This window comes from Epargyreus clarus, unplaced genomic scaffold (assembly GCF_041222505.1).
Source record: "Epargyreus clarus isolate Ecla_fem2 unplaced genomic scaffold, WU_Ecla_fem_2.2 ptg000004l, whole genome shotgun sequence".
NCBI lineage: Eukaryota > Metazoa > Arthropoda > Insecta > Lepidoptera > Hesperiidae > Epargyreus > Epargyreus clarus.
In genome coordinates, this window is record NW_027332212.1 from 11,219,784 (window position 1) to 11,241,793 (window position 22,010).

The 22,010-nt window shown below is 34.8% G+C and overlaps 2 protein-coding genes across 2 annotated transcripts in view; one reads left to right on the forward strand and one right to left on the reverse strand.

Annotated features, from left to right (window-relative positions):
• LOC140757196 (uncharacterized) overlaps positions 1-4,658 on the reverse strand; it is a 106,958-nt gene extending 102,300 nt beyond the window's left edge. The window contains exon 1 of the mRNA XM_073092733.1: positions 4,485-4,658. The gene's annotated coding sequence lies outside the window, so the exon portion shown is untranslated. The remainder of the gene's footprint in view (positions 1-4,484) is intronic.
• A 693-nt stretch (positions 4,659-5,351) lies between these two features.
• On the forward strand, positions 5,352-21,035 carry LOC140757142 (uncharacterized). Its single transcript, XM_073092678.1, has 7 exons — positions 5,352-5,436; positions 10,020-10,125; positions 15,495-15,619; positions 18,375-18,470; positions 19,633-19,820; positions 20,380-20,657; positions 20,930-21,035. Exons 2-7 carry the CDS (start codon positions 10,076-10,078, stop codon positions 21,033-21,035), a joined length of 843 nt encoding a protein of 280 aa, XP_072948779.1. The 5' UTR covers positions 5,352-5,436; positions 10,020-10,075.
• The last annotated feature ends 975 nt before the right edge of the window (positions 21,036-22,010 follow it).

Below are 22,010 nucleotides of genomic sequence, written 5' to 3' on the forward strand. Positions count from 1 at the left end.
CTAGTCTTCTTTTTAGAGTTGATAACTAAAGTTAATTTTAGGCTATAATCATTTAACGTAAGCTGGATGGCATGCTATTTTGCTACTAAAACCCTTTTTATTAAGCTGTAAGTATCTCGCATAAAATATATTTTCGGCGGCAAATAATGTCACCCTCAGTAATTTGACAATAATGGATATTGACACAATACATTACATTGATTACCTTACTGTATTTCGCCGCCTCTGGTTTACCGTCCACGTCTATTTTTTCATCCACTTTTATAAGCTAAATATTATTAGATATTTTCGTTCTTTTTGGTACCGAACTTGATCGTAAACAGATTAAATGTAATCCTTTGGAAACTATCTAAAATAAAACTTTAATTTTAACACCTGCGGAATTAAAATTATATTCCATCACATTTTAATTATGTTTCAGAAACAACATTTTATATCTGGAAATGTAAGGTAGCAAGTTAATACTGGCTTTCTTATACAAACGACGAAATTTGAATGCGCACGACAATCGCTTAAGTTTAGTTTTTATGGAAACAGTTTTCGCACTTTTTCAGCTTTATGATATGATTTTTTTTTCTAACTTTAGGTAAAAGATAAGTCATTTTTTCAATTTGTCTTTATGTACACGCTTAAAACTTTCAATGTGGTTCTTAACTAACCCTTGTTGCTAACATCATCATCAGCCGATAAAGTCCCTTCTCAGGGCCTTTTGTCAAAATTAAAGAGTTCAGCCTATAGTCCAGCACTTCCTACATAGGTTACTATGCTCTTTGGTCAAGCACGTTTGCCAAGTGGTGTAATTTTGAGATTTTTTTAAGAACATTACAACCCTATTTAAATGGAAATCTCTTATAACATTTTTATTTTACATTATATTTTAGGTATTATAGTCATCAAACTAACTTAAACACAATATAATAATTATGGAATTGTTTTACACCCTGTATATATTTCTATTTCGTCTTAATCTCAATTGTAGCCGCACCTTTTCAAACGTGTCCGGTGCAGCGAGTGCCGACCTTGTTCAGTTTACGTCAAACTAGGTATACAATTCTGGTCTTAAATATTATTTCATGTAGCTTTGAGAATAACCTGGATCTTGAATTCACACTACATCACTTTACAACTACTATTGTTTGCCTCACATACGTGTATTTTTGGTTTGCCTACTAGTCTAAATTCGCCTGTGATCATAAATTTTCTATTTCTTTAACTAGAAGCTAGAAGGTGAATGAAATCTCTTGTGATTTGACTCCTGAGAGTCCTGAAGCACCACCGCCTCACCTGTTTCTGTCCAATAACAGCAGTGTTAAGCACTGCTGTATTTCGTGGTAAAAGGGATATACTCGCTGAGGCGTATCGACTTTGTCCTCAGGGGAAGCAACTCATTTAAGGCCACCTCCAAGTAGGAGTCCAATCATATCAGAGGTTTATTACAGATGTCCATGGGCGGTAGTTGCCACTTTCCCAAGGGTGTACAAATTCTATCAATCTGCATTTGGCCAGGGTGGTGAACTACGGTTTAAGCTCCTCTTAGGCTAAAAAGAAACCTATGCCCAGCATTACGACAGTAATGAGTTGACAGCTACCTAGGAACAAAAATATTACTTTGAAATTATGGCTAGATATCTAATCGATTAAAATACCAATGGATATGCCATTATAAAGTGGAGACCGCTCCTGAATATCGCGTGGGGCGGCCTCGTAAGGCTTACTCTGTAGCAGTGTTTCTCGAAGTGGGCAATACCGACCCCTTATGGGCAATAGGGACCTAAAAGGGATAAAGCGATAAAAAGTCCAGAGAAATTTGACAGGGTGTTCAAGTTGTTTAGGGACGGATAGCTGATTTCTATTATTGTCCTGTGAACTTATTTCAGTTACAAATGTTTGTTATACGATACCTATTCTCAAAGAGTGGAAATTAATAATGTCCGGAGCGCTAGATAACAATCGATAGGCTGTAGACGATTGTCCCTGTAATTCCGGGACTAGAATAGGGCTACGGTATCCCGTGCCTGTCGTAAGAGGCGACTAAAAGGGGGTTTCCGGGGTTGCGGGCGGCAAGAGTGGGAGCTCGAACCGTCCTGTAAGCTACCCCGGGAAGGACGGCGGTATGTGTTGTCGCATACCGTCACCACCAGATGTTGTGGGAGGAGCGAACGCTCACCCAGGGCAGAGCCCGATTAGGGCATCGCGCTTGCGGACTCCGGTTGTGTTTCGTCACAGATCCCGGAGTTCTCCAACAAGCGTTGAGGACGGCCACAAATCCCACATAACCCGGCGTCGCTCCCACGTTGTCGGGTACCTTTTGAATTTTCCTCCTCGAAAAGAAAAAAAAAGGCTGTAGACAATATGTTTGAGAACCTCTGATCTATAGCAATTGTGTGCAGATTGTTCATTTGTATTCCAAGACGATGTCAACCACTAATGCTCTGTGCCACTCACTGCTTTATACTTTTATCTAGATAGAAATATAAAGCCTGGATTATCGAAAACAAAAACTAAGTCTATTTTAAGGCTGAAACCCTTTTGAGATTACAAGTAGCCATTTTGTAGATCCTATAAAGCTCTATATAAAAGCATAAAGGTCCTGTCTAAATCATTTTAATAGCTTACAACTTTTCAAAGTGAACCCACAAAAACAAACAGGCTAATAAATCTTAAAACTATCTACGAAATCTTATTGGTTCTCTTTTTATGTATCTTTTTTATGAATCTATCTAAGACGGAGATAGGCGTGGAGCATAGAGCATTTACTCAGATTTTACATAGACACTGCAATTTTATAAATTTGTATGAATGAATATGTATTTTTTACCTTTTTTCTAACAAGGAATGTCTTATACACTTTCTACATTCAAAATAAACAACTTTCTACAATAATAAATTAATACAGTAGTAAAACACAACAATAAAAACAGCAATGATTTGGCTTTTCTCAAGGAAACCAACTAAAGATTAAGATTGTCATAAATTAAAATTTACAAAACCCTCTCCTTACCTAATACAATAATCAATCATGTTTACTTATAATAAAAGAGGTAACTTCTTTGGCAAAGATAAGAAAAAGCAATAAATCTAACAAGAAATGACTCATTAAACCGAGGTAAACTTAGAAGATATATCAAGCGGAGCATAAATATCGTTTTTGTCGCAAACCAACCCCCATAGTTCACAAAATATTCAGGGCCGAGAATAGTTTATTTTACAACCCCGAGTTTGGCACCCTACTATGCCTAACCGTACGTTAGCCAAATGGGTAGAGTCATTTTGTTACGATATGACTTTTTTGTAAGTAAAGAATTATTGAAACAGTAGGTATTCTTTTTTTGTATTCAGTTTTTTTAACTTAGACGGTCATTGATATGTAATTAGATAGCAATAATATGATGATGCGATGAAAATTAAAACAATTAATAACATATTATTTAAATTGAGATGTCTATAATTTCGAAATTAGTAGCTTCCCTTTATTAAACTTTTTCATTGTAATAACATAATCATGAAATCGACTGAAATAATTTGATTGTAGCATGCTCCTTTTTGCCATTGTAAGATACTATGTCATTTAAATAACGTATCCGTAAGAAACATGGAAAGACGTTTTTTTTAAGGATATTATAGTAATATTCTTAGTATCGTTCAGCTTTCTAAGTCCCATACATTTTATTCTAAGGTAACATGCTCCTAATACCAGGTTACCACCTCCACAGGCTGTCGTATGAGGCAACCATCTTAATCCTCAGAAGGTAGAACCCCCTATTTTATTTGAAGTTGGTTAAGATGTCCATGGGCAGCAGTGACCACTTACCATCAAGAGGACTACATACTCGTATTCTGCTTAAACCTTATAAAAATGTTTCAGTCAATTACATCTTTTAAAAACACCACATTGGAGCATAGGTTTAGGTATTAGCCTTAATATAAAACAAATTTAAAATTTTATATATAATTCGAAAATATATCGTAATGAAATGAATTTCCAAACCAGCCTATTGCACTCGTAACAAGGGTCATAAATCATCGCGAAAGCAATGGATAATGATGATCAATGAATAACCCCTTATCGTTGTAAATTGCGTAACGTATTTATACAAATTACTGTCATTGCTATTAAATATTTTTAATGTTTATCGACTGAATATACCGAAGTATAACATATAAAAATGAAACATATTAAAATAGAATAACATCGTGAATAATATTTACGTTTCATAATATTTTAAGTATAATTTCTGCTAAAATTATAGTACTGTATTGTAAAATATTATTTACGGAAACCGTATACTTTTCGTACGTAAAAATAAAAACCTTAGTGATACTTTTAATAACAAAAATATATTTTTTCATTCCGTTTTTTAACAACTTAAAGTATTACGTTTCTGTGTTAAATTCAAACACAATGCAAACCTAGATTGCATTTCCGAGTGTCGCTACAAAGTCTCTAAAATTTAACTCTAACGAACCTGAAGTGTTTGAATTACCTTTGAATGAGAAATTGGCACAATCCACTTAGTACATATACAGGAACCACTAAACTAGAACTTTTCACTAAGTTTCAGTTGTTTTTATTTCATAACCAGTTGTTTAAACTTCTTTGTTTCGGAGCACAAACGTAAGCGCGCGGTTCGTAGGGCGGGCGGGCGACCGCCTTCAGAGATATGCCGAACGCGACTGAAAGACTTTAAGCAACTGAAAAGCTATCACCGAGTGGACTCAAATAAACGGCGATTGTTTCAATTATCAATTTTTTGTACGAAAAATGAACAAATGGTGACAATTATTTTGAATTCTTGGCAGCGTAAGCTTGTTTATTAGTTAATGTTACGAAAAGTTCGCTGTTATGTAATAGGTACTGAAACGTATGGATAGTTATCGTACATTCCAATATTTCGTGAAGACTGTGATTCATTGGGAATATTTGACGCTTTCGCCAAGTAAAGTGTAATTATCAAAACAACAAACGTCTATATTCAAATTGATTCACTAAAGTTTATTTATCATGATACAGAAAGTTAAGTTCAGTCTTCTTCTCCTCCGTAAGAGCGTAAAATCAGATAAAAAATCTAAGTCTATGGTAAAATTGAAAGTAAATGTTTTGGTCATAAAATGAGTATAATATAATACGAGTAGTTAGAAGTAATTTTATTTCGCTGTAATAAAATTCAAAATTTTAACTGCTTGCAAAACAAGAAGAAAATAAGGATTATTTCTTCGATCACTAATAAGAACTAGTGATCGAAGGATTATTTTAATTTACATTATTTCATACTAATGTTCCATGTATAGACATTGGATGTGTGATTTAAGTTACCAATTTTTGAACGTTGCACGCGTATAACAGAATATTTGTCAATGTCAATTCCGATAATATAATAATCAATTTTTACCTTTTCTAATCTTTAATTTCTACGATTATTATATGAAGACCTGAGAGTAAGTTAAACTTTTCTTCTATTTATAAACCGTGGTTACAAAAGTAAAATAGAAATTATTTTGAGTATAATTCATTCAATTCCTACGTGTTAACCTTTGAATCTAAAATTTGTTTGTAAAATGTTTCGGCAGATACAGTAATTTTATAGCAGATCCCCTGAATTGGATATTAAAATTGGATATCCAAAAGTTGCCTTTCAGCTGTTTGAGAGAGACCCTTTAAATTAATAAACAAAGCTGCCATGTTTTCAGTTTTCACCCACACCATTCCGTTCGTTCAGGTGCATATTAGATTACTTAAACGCTTGTCGCACTAACAACGAGTGAGTAACGGCGATTCACGTTTTTGCGATAAGATCGATACTACGTCACGTTTTGGCGTCAAGTTCGTGCGGGTTTCTAAAATAAGACTAACAGATGAGCATGCAGTATACCTGTACCCTTACCAGGAGTTTTTACGTTTCGACAAATATGGCTGTTTTGGTATTTGGATACGTATTTGCCCATACAAATTACAATCAGCGCCCCTAGCGGATTATTTCAGAACTAGGAAATCGTATGGGCCAATACGTAAACAAATACCAAAACAGTCATATTTGTCGAAACGTAAAAACTCCTGGTAAGGGTACTGTTTGTAAGTGGCTACAGCCGCCCATGGACATCTGCAATCAACCCCAGGTAAGATTAGATTTCTATCTGCGGTCGACCACACTTCCGCCGCTACCCTTGAGATAAGCTGGAACGCCTCGGAAAAGTATGTCTCCCTTACCACACCAACCGACAACACCGACTGTACGAGTATCCATCCCAATTTTGTGACTAAATACATTCGATTTCAAATAAAAGATAGTCTAAGAACGCCGATCGTGACGATTAGCTTTATTATGTCAGCAGCGAAGAGCAATTGATTCTTCTATTTATTCATTCTTCATTTAGCTTTCGAAAATCACCTAATTCGTCGATCACGGTTACTAAAAGTAGCTAGTTTGTAGAGATCCTTAAAAGGCTAAATATTATTCTTGCTACACAAACCAATAATTGTTTTTTACACTATTTTCGTAAGTAAACAGAGATAAAAATTAGGTAAATCGATATAAAAGCTGTTCATATTATAGATGCTTGACATTATCTAATGGGTATCTCATTGGGTTTATTCCTAACGACCCTCTTAGTAATAAGTAATACTAATGGGCGGATTATATCAAATAAATAAAAAACCTAAGTTGTTACAAAGTATGAGTAAATTAAACAAAAACAATGATAACCTTACTTACATTATAGTCACAATAAAACTTCATAAACATGCTTTAACTGTGTAGTTCACAGCTTTGCAAGCCTTCGCCTAAAAAATAAAAAGTACAATAATACTCCGTAACACTACATAAGAATAGGTGAGCTTTCACGATTATTTATTTACGCTGTGTTCTAGTTTCGAAGGTATGGTAAGGTAGAGATACTCGTACTACTTCCAACTTAGTCCTCAGGGATAGTAGCACTGCTATTTTTACACATTCGGCACTGTTTACAAATATCCATATGTACAACGAAATAAGCCGTAAACCGCACGCCTATTTTTAAAGTGAGGCGGAAATGGTAACCCTGAGACGTTACATTACAATAATAAGTAATACTTGATTTTTATGGATTTGTAGTATTTTTACATATGATACGATGTATTGTACTAATAATTCATCATATTTTTTAAATTTCATAATATTTTTTGTTTTATAATGATTTCACTCCTTGCGCATGATACGTGCGTGTATTAACACGCACTCTTTTATATAAAACAAATTTATATAAAACACTTTATACTAAAGTAAATTAATAGAATATATTCCGAAGCACCAAAGATAATAATGAAGGAACCCTGTCAGTGTCATAATTGTGATGAGATATGAGAGGGAAAGCCTAACAAAAGCCTTAACCAGTAAAAACTTGTGAAGAACAATACGTACATGAGTCTTTGAAGCGACCTCCCTGCGCCCGACCGATACGGACCCCTTTGTGCTTGCTCTGTCAAGCATTACTCCGATCATACATACATACAAGGTTCATGTTATGTATTAAGTAATTAAAAGTGAAGTGTTCGTTTCATAGACCTTTACACACAGGTCTGTGGTCTGTCTGATATAGAAACAAATGCACAATATTCACATTGCCTGTACATGTTGATTTTAATTTGTACATTGAATAAGACTTCGATAAAGGAATACTTATTTGATGTTTTTGTCGATATAAGGGATACGTAATATTCCCATTTGAAAGCCAGATATTTTTTAACGTTACTGACATCTTCGAAGGTTAACACCTGCGGTTAGCACCAAAAATCATCTTTTCATAATTATGAACCGCAGCATTCAATAAAAGTAAAACAAGAAAATGATAAAGGATATATGTTAAAATTATCCTGAAAATAAAGTTTTAAAAATATATACGAAACAACATATATACGGTTGAATTGAGAAACCTCCTTTTTTGAAGTCTGTTAAAAATGGTAGAACAGCAGATGTTAAAGATATGTAAAATTATCCAAAAAATGGAATAATAGCCAGACAGAAAAAGGTCCTTTTATATTTCAGGATCGTATAATTGGTTTTAAAACATTAAAATATGCAGACTCGGTGAATATGCGAATTTAAAGACGAGAATATTACATTCTATTTCATAGAAATGAAATGATATTACAGAAAAAACACGGCCATTGTGCACTAATATGAGCTTATTATTATACGCTATAACTAGCACAGCTGGCAATAATATATCTTTACATGAGCTTATAATACATACAACTTATATTTTTAATTTTAAAATCCAATAAGTTCATTGACTCTTTACGTATGAAGTTAAGAATATGTATAATACAATGTTAAATTTATTTTGAATCATGTTATTTTTATACGTGTGATTTTTTCTTAAGTTATTATGTATTTTCTTAGTTTTTTTTTTATAATATAAGAGTAGCAGACGAGCATGCAGTCAACCTGATGGTAAGTGGCTGCTTTCACCCATGGACATCTGTAATCAACCCCAGATAGGATTAGATATTCCTACCTGAGGTCGGCCACAGATGCGCCGCTACCTCTGAGAACTAAGCTGGAACGCCCCGGGAAAGTCTGTCTCCCTTACCACACCCTTCAAAACGGAACACAGCAGCACCTAACACTGCTGTGATTAGGTAGAAATAATTTATAATATATCATAATTCAAAACCAAAATTAAATGATTAATTTATTGGTAAAATATTTGATAAGTGGTAGAGCCAGTGTATGGTTTAACTGATAAGGCTCCACCGCCACACTTATGTTTATAATAAAGAAGTAGCATATGCAGTTCATCTGGGACTGAGTGGCCATTGCTGCCCATCCATGCCGTATATCTGTAAGCAACTCTATGTAAGATTAACCCTTGTAAACTTAGAACGCCTTATATTAGTATGTTTTCCTTACTGTACACTTCAAAGTGAAACACAGCAGCGCCTATCACTGTTGTTATTAGGAAAAATAGGTGAGGCAGTGAAACCTCCAAAATCGCGTTCTACCACCTTCAAATACTACACTACCTACATTATTGTTTAAATTATATAACAAACTTGATTCCGTTATTAAAGAGAAAAATGTTGTTGATCAGCTATTTTTTAATAGAACGCAAACGTTTTTCAAAATAATACTTACCAGCATACTTAAGCATTACCTTAGAAATAATACCTACATGAAAGATATTACGCTAGAAAAATAAATAAAGTAGCAGCCAACTTATTTTTAGCGTCTAGACGGATTATAACCATATTTTAGTCTGAGTAATTCCGATAAATGCATTTTAGAAAAACAAACATATTCCTCCAATAACTGTAATGAAAGACATCTGGTACCTATATGTTCCGACGTACAGTTTTACTAAAAGATCTAGTATATTAACTAGTATTGCAAGTTGCAGTCTACCAGATGATATGTTCACTGCCACCCATGGACATCTGCGACCATCTCCATACAATTCTACGTGTTCTGCGTAATCGTAATCGTAATTCTACGTCATCATCAATCCATTAACGTCCCTCTGCTGGGCACGGATCTCCTCTCATAATGAGAAGGATTGCGCCATAGTCCACCGCGCTGGCCTAGTGCGTATTGGTAGACTTCACATACCTTTGAGATTTTTTTGTTTTTTTTTTTAATAAATCTCTCAGGTATGCAGGTTTCCTCATGATGTTTTCCTTCACCGTTTAGCAGGGGATAATTAATTTCTATAATAATTACTAATAATTCTACGTATCGCAATTTTATTGCGTTGCTACTCCTAAAAACTGAGATGGTAATGTCACATGTAAGTCAGCTGGCATCCATGCTCTTCGGCCGTAATGGAGAACTGCTTCATAATAGAAATCAGTGTTTCAGCAAGACCTCCCCGATGACGTCATGTGACTCTCCCACCTTTTCAATTGCTTGATTTAAATGTTAAGGAACGGCGATAATCACAATAAAATAAAACGCATTTTCGATACTTAGTTAAAATCAGACTACAAAGCCACTTGTAGTTTTACTCAAGTTAAAGTTATCAATATTAAATGACCATTTTGTTCACAGATCTCAAAAGTCGCATATTGTGACTATGAAATCATACACTTCCCAAGCGACGTGATATGTGTTACGTTTGCAACTGTTTCTCCTGGGCCTTGGATCTCGTTCAGAGGTTTGTCATTTCACACACTTTTATGATTTGAATAACAATGAGTACTTGTAGCCTATAGGCATTATATATAGACATTATTATTGACACAAAACTTACACAAATGAGGCCGACAAAGAAATACATGCATACTAAAAAGGTTTTATTATACACTTCAAGCGCGCGCAATAAAATTAAGCGCTTTGACTCTAGGTTGATGGACACATGAAAGTGGTAGAACCCTTTGGGGTTCAGCTCAGGCGGCACCACCACCTCACTTAATTCTTTCCTTCTGGCTATAGCAGTGTTAATCGTTGCTGTGTTCTGGTTTGAAGAGTGTGGTAGAGGAAACTTACTTTTCCGAGGTATTCCAAATCAGTCCTCTGGGATAGCGGCGCATCTGTGGCCGACGTCAGGATCTTATCTTACCTGGGGTTAATTACAGATGAAATACCTTCCGAAGCGGTGATAGTTTGTTGACTCTCAAAAAGTATTCTATATGAATCCATTTTGAATAAATGAGATTTGAATTTGAATCTGTGGGTGCTAGTGACTATTGACCATTATATGAACTGCATGCTCGTCTACTCGTATACACCATAAAACAAAACCGAGTTACAGGCGCCCAGTAAACTTTAATCAACAGCGAGTTACGTTAGCTAAATGTTTAAAAGAGGAAACATTAAGTGTTGTGTTACAGTGAGTCGATGTCGCATTTACCAGCAGGCTGAGTAGGCTTCAGCCTAGGGCGGCAGATTTTTGGGGTGGCAAATTTGGGGACCGATTTTTTTATTTTTGCTAAAAAAAACGGGAACCGTATCATGAGCCGGCGCGGCGAGCAAATAAAAAAAGGGAACCGTGTTACGAGGTGACGAGCAAAAAAAAAATCGGGAACCGTATTGTAGGAGCAGGGGCGGAAAAAACTGTACAGCCTAGACCTTAATTTTTTTTTAATTCGCCACTGCAGTGAGTCGATGGTGAGAAAGATAGGTGTGACAATCAGTTCTGTTAGACTTCTTAGTGTTCGGACACATTTTTAATACCGCTCGTATTCTATAAGTTTTGTTTTAGTTTAAGTAACTAAATAAAATTCTTTTTAAAAACCAATTTCGTTGTCCACGCAATTTAACAAACGTGTAAGATGAAATTGTATGCCAAACTCTGAATGATATTATTGCGTCACTATCAAAACTTGATTATACAATTATTACGACCAAGTTAATTTAATAAGCATACGTTTAATAACGCAAGTTATTAGTTATTTCCACGACGATGCATCAACGCTATCAGTGTGCTAAACCAACCCCCTACCCCATCGCGTTAGGAGTAATAAGGTTGTGCACCCATCTATAACGATGAATAATTGATCAGCTTTGCTTCGTAAACCACTCATTCTTTCGAATAGACTGAATACGAATCAATTATATCTTCATTCAACTTTTGTGTTATGGGAAATGAAAATAGCAAATGAGCACCCAGTACATTGATACTGTGTGTCTACGCCGCCCATAGACATCTACAAATAATAAATTCCTGACAGGATCAGAGAACTGAGGTCAGCCAAATGGTAGTACCATTTACAACTATAATGGCGACACAATGGTACCACTACTACAATGGCGTTGGTACCACAGCGGGCTAAGATGTACACTGCACACTTTCTATATACATATTTACCTCTACCTTTCAAATTTAAAATTTGCTAAAGATATTGAAACCAAATCTGCTAAAATTAGAAAAATCTACAAATAAAACTCAATCATAAGTACTAAATGTTGTGTAAATTACGTATCTCAAAATTGGCATGGAGTGCTAAAATTAAATTATCGTCGTAAGCCACATTTTGACGGCCCCGATACATGTATGATGTGTGTTTTGCGGTAACTTAAACATTCCTTAACCTGAAATTAGCGGTAACATCTAAGAATTTTACTCAAATTGTACGCAATTACCAGCAATTTAGGATAGAGCCCAATTAGCCACATGGCTCAGTAATAAACCGATGAGGCCGCACAGATAATAAAACACGTGAATATGTAATGTGGTTTTGGCATACAAGATTACTGTTCTATTAAATCATCAACCAATCAAACTGTAGAGCGTGGTTCGCTCCATGCCTTCTCCATTAGTAGAGGAGACCTGTACCCTTACCAGGAGTTTTTACGTTTCGACAAATGTGACTGTTTTGGTATTTGTTTACGTATTTGCCCGTACAAATTCCAATCAGCGCCCCTAGCGGATCGTGTCAGAACTAGGAAATCGTATGGGCCAATACGTAAACAAATACCAAAACAGTCATATTTATCGAAACGTAAAAACTCCTGGTAAGGGAATTGTGCTCAGTAAAATGACATAAAAAGTATTCACACGACTATTTGATGAACATCAACACGTTTCTCATAATTTGGCGCTAATTTTCCAAAATGTCTTAAAATGTAAAAAGTAATTAGTGTGTTAATTAGAAAACTTGCGTGAGGTTTTATTCTCATTTAAAGGTAATGAAAATTTAAATAAAAATTATCGACTACATACCGATAGAAGTAGGAAATAGTTATAAAAGTTTTTGACAGTTCGATTCAAATCCAATCACGAAACATGCGCAAATTTTTTAAGTTCATATTGACAAATTTAACTACTTTTTAAGCCCGGACTATTAAAATACTAATGATGATGAGAATAATGAGATTTTAGACTCATTTCTTCGCTAGGACTATTTATATTAAAAAAAAAAAAAATACGTCGAATAGATAACCTCTCTTCCTTTGGGAAGTCGGTTAAAAATGCGCTTATTACTATCTCCGTAACAATACGCCTCATACAAACATAGTTAGATAAATTTAGATAATGTTGCAAGTTTTTTAATTAGTCCTTGTATCCATGCCACTTACACCGCATCGTAATGGCATTATGAGTATGAATTTTCGCATTACTATTATAAAATCTGCCCTCGAAGCGACCATGTTGAAAATAAATTCCAATGCCGTGCCAAACGGCTTCAATTTATGAAATTAGCACCCAATTACTAAGACTTTAGTGCACGTAATAGTCACGATTTTGTTACAGTCTTAGATGAGTAGAATACATAGATTCATCACTCGTAACAACAAAGCGTAATTAGTTTTGAGAATTGAAATTGTTATAAAGATTTGCCACGTCTTCGTTATAAAATATCCCTAATTTTTTTAATATTAATGATTTATTACATAAATTACGTAGTATTAATTGTTTATACGTAAAATTTCTCTAAAATGTTTATTATTTGTCAAGAATTCCATAAATAAATGACAAAATCATTATTTTGTGACTTCATTCAATTTCAAGGCGGTGAAGTACCTTTCTATTTTATTTATCAAAGGTGAAATATATCATTAATTATAGTGATAATGATAAATGATTATGACGCATAAATCATTATCATCTTTCGTATGGTTCGACCCCTATACAAAAGTATGTGAAAATAAACTCCTTTGCAAAAAAAACGGGCACCTTACACACACACTTTACCTTAGCTTTTCTATGGGTAAATATTATTATATTTTTAGTATGTCATTAGCTTGGATGACTAGAAATTTCTTATTATCAATGAGAATCTAGTTTTTTAACACTTTTATCCTGGTATCGGTGTTTTAGTCAATGTAAACAGAGAGCCGTGTTAAAATGGACATTTTTATGGGTATAATGAAATTAAGACTACGAGTATTTTTATGGTATTTTAATAAAAGAGACATTAAAAAATAAAAATTAATAACGAGTATGACCTCCTCTTGCAGCGATTACGGCATGTAATCGTCTTGGCATGCTTCCCACCAGGCTTTTGATGGTGTCCTGTGGAATGTGTTCCCACTCAGTCGAGATTACACGTTTAAGCTCTCTGATGTTTTGTGGAGGTGGTTGGACAGATCGTACTCGCCTTTTTAGGAGGTCCCAAACATGCTCAATGGGGTTAAGGTCGGGGCTCCGCGCTGGCCAATCCAAACGACGAATACCGACCTCTTGCATATAAGCATCTACGTCGCCAGAACGGTGGGCCCGAGCATTATCGTCCATGTAAATGGCATCTTCACCAATTACAGTCAGTGCGGGTTGTGCATTTTGAGAAAGGATTTCTGTTATGTACCTATGCGCATTTAGTGAGCCATTTTCTATGAATACTATCTCGGTACGATAGTTGGAAGTTACGCCCGCCCAAAACATAACGGACCCTCCACCATAAGGGGTGATTTCTTCAAAACACACATCGGCATAGCGTTCCCCTGGTCTTCGTAACACTCGCCGACGTCGGTCCTCACCATGCAGACAAATTCGAGCCTCATCGGAGAAGAGTACGCTACTCCAGTTACCTGGTGTCCAAGATAGGCAATTTCTAGCGAACCTCAACCGCGCAATCCGGTGCTCACGGAGTAACTTGGGGGCCCGCGCTGGTCGTCGACTACGTATATCAGCAGCTAAAAGTCTTCTCCTCACAGTCCATAGGCTAACTTGTGCTCCTCGTACCTCTTCAAGGTTTCTTTTGAGGTCTATGTAACTGCATTTGCGGTTCCTCAGCGCCTGAGTCACTAAAAAGCGATCGTCTCGCGGCTGTGTGCAACGTTTTCTCCCAGAACCTTGCCTTCTCTGAACGGAACCTGTCTCTTGGTATCGAGTCCAGGTTCTTTGTACGGTTGAACGACTCACGTTTAACCGCTGTGAGACGTAACATTGGCTACACCCCTCTTCCAGCAGCGCTATAATTTTACTAGCTCTCATTGCTTTTTCTGCCATTACGATAGACACAAAGATATCTGTTTTAAGTCACAATAAGGCAGAATTATGCGATAAACATAAATTGTTGTACTAAAAATAACGAAAAGTTACTTTTAGTTGCTTGATAACCTTTTAACCGCAAACCCGCGAAAAGTGTCACAAAATGAAAAAGGGATTAATAATTTAAAAAACAAAAGTTTTGAATTTGGAATGAACTTTTTTTCATACCCAGACTCTTTATTAAGTGCCAGTAACATAGTTTGGCTATTAAAACCTCTGAAGAACTAAATTATTACCAATAATGTTAAAAAATCAAACCCGCCCGTTTTTTTTGCAAAGGAGTGTATTTCCTTTCCTTTTTCTAATCTTTATTTTGTTCGGTTCTAGGAAGAACCTTATTTTTCGTTCACGTTACTTCAAATAACACAATTTAATTTATTCTTAAAAAAAAGTCGTTTCGCCAACAAATTCCTACTTCCGAATACCGTCCGCAATTACCTAAAGCCTTGTTTTATGTGGCTCGTACTAAAAAGTTTGCTGACCGCTAACTTATCCGCGTTGTTAATAATCAATCGAGCCAATTGCCTACCAAAGATCAAAATTTAACAATTTGTAGTTGGCGTTATACTATTAAAACTTTTTTTTTACAGAACGATCACATTTTGCCTCGGGTGCTGCACCGTGTGCGTCATCTGCTTGGGTCTCGTCATAACAGTTATGGCAGGGATCGCCTACGGATACAACTATTCGTTTGCCGAATACATTAATTTTAGCAGTAAGTATCTTTTATATTACTTAGTTTAGCGGAAATGGTAAAATTTAAGGTTTAACTGCAACCACTCCTCTAACGCTTATAAGAAAGGGCTTGCATCAAAAGCGGAATCGCCATCATAATTAAAAAGCGTTTTGCATCCTCCACCCATTATCCCTCTGGCTCTGTCTATTATATGCGAATGTGAATGTGGAGAGTTAGCTCAAAACTGAACACATGGATATTTCGTTAAAACTTATTTCTTTTTGTTTTAACCATAAATTACGATTACGAACATTAAGGAACTTCTGTCCTGACAGGTTCCTTCGTCCGCAGTAATGTAATTTTGTTACTTAATAATGTTTTGAAACTTGTAATTTAACACTGAAATATCAACACACGATTTTTTATAATATAAGATTAGTGGACGATCGGGCAGTCCACCTGATGATAAGTGGCTATTGTCACTCATAGACATCTATAATCAACCCCAGATGGAATTATATATTCCTATTTGAGGTCGGCCACAGATGCGTCACTATCCCTGAAGACTAAGCTGGATGCCTCCGAAAAGTATGTCTCCCTTATCACACCCTTCAAACCCAAACTCAGTAGCGCTTTACACTGCTGTTATTAAGCAGAAATCAGTGTGGCGGTTGTACCGCTGTAGTCGAACTACAAAGGGTTCCACCACCTTCAAATGTTCCAATTTATGTAATATTCCCGAACAGCAATATATTCTGGAATCGATGTCGGGGCCAATTAGTGGCCAATTAACGTCAGAACTGCATACTAATTTTCTGCTTCCATTAATGTAATAGAAAGGAATGGACATTTACAACCACTAGCTATAACCACAGCCCATAACCACATTGAACCGATTAATCAAAGTTATTTATATATCAATATTTATCTTATATATAAAATTCTCGTGTCGCAATGTCAGTTACCGTACTCCTCCGAAACGACTTTACCGATTTTCACCAAATTTTATATGCATATTCAGTAGGTCTGAGAATCGGCTACTATATATTTTTCATACCCCTGAGTGATAAGGGTTGTTCACCCTTTACATTTTTTTATTTATATGGCAACACAACGTCTGCCGGGTCAGCTAGTTTATTTATAAGATCCACAGCATAATTTTAATTTATGAAAATTAAACTAGAAGCCAAAATACTTACGTTTTATATGCATATAATAGTCACTAAATATGTTTGTGTGTGTATATACAATAATAATAATAAAAATATTTTTTATTTCAGACCACAAGTGTTATGTTCATAAAATAGTGTTAGTACAGAGTATTACTATATATTTAGGTGTGCGTGTCTGTATTTGTGTAAATAAATTTAGAATATAAAGCAATCCATTAAATTAAGGATTTTATTTTAAACTCTGCCGATTTCGACCATTTAGGGATGGTGAACGATAATTATACATTTGTTCCTATTTCATACAGAAACATGTAATCAACGTAAACCCTTCTACAGAGGAATAAACTAGTAACAAATATATTTTCTAATATTTACTGAATAATAAAATATTCATTCAAATCACGCCATCACATCTAATAATATGTTTGAGTAGAGAACCATGTATTTCAGGCAACACGTAAAGCCTAAAATATCTACGGCTGTTTCAGAACTGAAATTATATTGTAACTTTCAGCCTAGACCGATAAGATTGATCTTGCTAAGTAAATGAAAAATGATTTAGTACAAACATTATGATTATTTATAATTACGTACAACATAATTTAAGACCTCGGCATAGCATTGGTTATTTGTAACGTAATATTTTACGATAATGAGGTAAGATTAATATTTTTATTAGCGCCGCTTTCCACGGTATTATTGCTATGAAAATCTCGTTGAAATGATCTCTTGAAGAACTTCTATCATACTTAGATTGACGAGCTAGAGATAACAAAACTTGTTATCATGTTTTTGATATTTTAAATTATTCGCCACATGCACGTTTATTTATATTGAATGCCATTTTACTAAAAAATTAAAAATTCAACAATTCTGCTACGGATACAAGACCTTATTTGGCTTCAAACCTACACTATCCATGTGCACTTGTTATCATACTATTGTCGTCAATACAATGCTATTAACATAGATTAGTAAAGATATTTTGCCGCCTTGAAATTGAATGAAGCCGCAAATGGCTTATTATAGTAAGTTCTTTTTTTGAATTCTTGACAAATAAAAACATTTTTAGAAAAAAATTACGAATAAATAACTAATACTGCGTAATTTTCATGTTAATTAAATAATTTATAATCATAATTTCAAATATTTTAGGGACATTTTAGCACGGAGACGTGGCAAAATTTTTTTACGCAACTATTTCAATTCTCAAAACTGGGCACATTTTCTTGTTAGGAGTGAGTAATCTTTACTAATCTATGGCTATTAATTAAGTGTATGTTGCACGTACTCTAAGGTTTTAAGGTTCCATAGACGGATATCACCCGGGTTAGTATACTGGAATAAAAAAACCTTACTTAAAAACTTTCAAATAGTGAAATGCATAACTAAGCAACATAAATATTATCATAGTTATTTTATTTCTTAGGTGGTTGTCGTCTTTTTTATTATTCTTCTTCTTATTCTTAAATCACACATATATTATTTATTTAATCAAATTTGTAAAGATAAAGATATTTACCAATAGTTTGTCAGCCACTACAACTCTTTAGAAAACTGTGTTCCCTAGATAATAATATTATAATATGAATATTACGCTTACTTTTTAAACTCTGTTACAGAATCCGATGTAACAATCTACATGCGTCGTGGTCAGTTCCACGACAACCCCAGTCTGGAACAGGGCGCGGGACGAAGAATGAGCGCTGAAGATGATAGTCGGTATCTCTTATTCTTATACCACGTTTTAGTGAAATAATTAAGACAAATAATAGTCATAGACACTGTCGGACTAAGACAGGAGCGACAGGGCGGTGAACCCCGGGCCTCATGCAATTTTCCGCCCCGGGCCTCATTCAACATTTCCGGCCTGGGCCTCCTAAATTCTTAGTTCGCAACTGGTCATTGAATCTATTCAGTACCTCAGTACCTAAATGTAAGTGAATTAATTAGATCGATCACGATAACCACATAATAATAATAGCCTCTTATGATAAAGAATCGTATGAAGACAACAGGACATGTATATGCACCATGTTATTCGTAAACTTAAATTTTCGATGAAATTTCGGAGTCCGTAAAAGGTTTAGAGATGGTAAATCGATCTAGATACCTGATACATACTGAAGGAAATCCGCTTACACTAGTTAAGCTTTTCCTAGGAACTCTGAAATACGTTATATCTTGTAAGCATATCATAAAATCCCCGCTTACTTCTCTGAACGAGTACTACAAACATAGCGATATAAACAGAAACGAAAACTGTCTTGTGTTGTGTGCCTACGAATTGTTTTTGTTTTTACAATATAGGAGTAGCAGACGAACATGTAGTCCACCTGATGGTAAGTGGCTACTGCCGCCCATGGACATCTGTAATCAACCCCAGATAGGATTAGATATTCCTATCTGAGGTCGGCCTTAGATGCGCCGATACCCCTGAGGACTAAGCTGGACGCCTCGGAAAAGTCTGTCTCCCTTACCACACCCTTCAAAACGGAACACATCAGCGCCTAACACTGCTGTTATTAGGTAGAAATAGGTGTGGCAGTGGTGCCGCCGGAGTCGAACTACAAAGGGTTCTACTACCTTCAAACTTTTTTAACAGGAAATGTTTTAACAAAACTGCGGTGGTAAAAGTTTTTCGAGAGTATTTATGTACCTACGAGTATGTCTTATTCTTTGGCACACCCTACAGTGCAAATAGCTTGACAGATTAAAACATATGAGGTGTCGTTAGACTCGTTTAAATTATTGAAGTTATATGTACCTACTCGTATTTGAACTCCATTTTCAGTTAATTAATTTTTATAAGCTGTCGGATCGTTTTCTATAATAATTATTATAAGTAGTCTATAAACATACATCTAGTGTATTTTACAGTGTTCGCTCCAAATATTATATCTGACTACGAGGAACGTATTAGTCCGAATAAAGATTCAGAGCCTCTCGCAAACAAGTGGTTAAAATACCAAGATGCCAGAGAATATGCCAAAAAACTTACAAAGTATTCAGACAATCAGAAGATAACTACTGACGAGCCAAATACAAAGGAACAAGAAGAAGAAAAGGTTGAATACTACTTTCTTTTTACAAACTTTTATTTAACTTGCTTTGTTAGTATATATGTATGGGAATTGGGAGGGTTAACTCTTATAAGTGAAATTTAGCCAAGTTCCCAGTATCCTATTAAGCTGAAAATTTGCATAGACGTTTGGTTTCAATGGCATTGTATGGCATAGATTAGTAAAGATTACTCGCTCCTAACAAGAAAATTGTTACTGTCATCTATTTTCGTGTTTGAAAAATATTAAAAAAATGTAGTTTTTAGATCATTTACGAATGAAACGATATTTCTCCGCACTTTTTCTTCGATTTCGTGTTTTTGTTCCGCGTAAATTACAACATGACAGCCATTAGAAAGTCATTAAATGTCTGACAAATGTGTCAGCCATTTAATGACTTCCTTCAATTACAAGGCGGTGAGATATCTTTACTTATCTATGTTATATGGTTATACCGTCAACGTCATTTTAAATACAATACGGCGACGAATTTAGATGGTGTACTTATATTTTTTATGCAATGTCTTCGAAAACGAATGTACATACTTATACCATATTTTTACAGATTCAGCAAGAAACTACGAATACATTACATCCCACGAGGAGACTGTCAAAATTTCCTTTTCCCATACCAACAACAGTATGGCGAAGTGGTAGCTCAGAAATTGTAATGAGAAAGTTCTTACCATTACACGACATCACTGAAGAACTACATACAGACGAACCTTTCTATAAAGAAAATAAATCAAAGTATGAAATTAATAATGAAATAGTATATAGCGACAGACAAATGAAACCAATGCAACCAGATATCAAAATACGGTTCAACGATATTCCACAAAGGTAAGTGAAGTTTTCAAATAATATTATAATGTAAATTAAATAATTCATGAAACAATGAGATTTTCACACATATACATGGTACAAAGTATATAACTCCAACTAAGACTTTATATGCATATTATATACATAAATATTAAACTGGTAAGTATCCGACATTTAATAATTTAATTTCATAATGTTTACATTAATTAATTTATCTCAATATGTTTTTTAAAAGCAGAATTACATCCATGATCCACTTAGGTTCTACGGCGCTTTATTTATTTTTACAGAAAAATAAGGCCTTTAGGAGATAGTGAGACAAATTCAAAGCAAGATAGAGATGAAGAAGAACTGTTAGAAGGGGATGAATACAATAATATATACAAACCTGTGTAATAATATGCGGAATAAAAAATAATTTAAGAATTCTGCAATGCGTTCTTTTACTTTCATCGCCAAAATATACCCCAGTATGACTATTTAGTAATAAGTACTTACTATTTAGTTATATTTAGTAATTCCCTGTTAGAAAGGTTAATAAATCTATAATTTATTAAAAGTTTGAAAGTTATACGAATCATCAGATCATAATCTGGTACCTAAATGCAATAAATAAAATCTAAATCATACAGTGCAGATTTTTTGTTACATTTAATATAGATAATGCAAATTTACTTTTTTTGACAATTTTGAGAAAAATAATCAGAGTATATTTATAATGTGCGAAATTGCATACGCCGACGTTACACATATTTATCACGCTTTTATTAGCTTGACCTGTAAGTATGTATGTAACGGAATCTTTGAACTCAAGTTTTACCTACTTTGAACGATCCGATTAATTTAAAATTTTGAACAATTATCAAGAACCGCTGGCCTTGTGTGTGTATTTTAGCTTCGTTTTTAGTCTTTAAACTATAATATTTTGAGATGATATCATGATATCTTAATCACTTACGAAAATAGCGATTCAATGCAGTTTCAGATTCAATGGGACACGGCAGTGCCCCCGCCATGTACATATTACATAAAATAACATTACACAGTAGCTAATGGTATGGTTATCCCATATAAACATGAGCAGGTATCGGGGAAACGGCAAATGTTGACTTATGGTTAATGTATCAACGTCGCGTCCACTGTGCCGCTGTTTGGTTAGGTTCGGAAATAAAACGTGGTAATTGAGCTCTTTTCAAACGTACGCAGTATACTTTGCACAAAGAGGATACGTATTCAGCTATATTTTAAACGGTATTATTATAGGTGTATGTTTTCATAATATAGGAGTAGTAGACGAGCATGCAGTCCACCTGATGGTAAGTAGCTACTGCCGCCCATGGACATCTGTAATCAACCCCAGACAGGATTAGA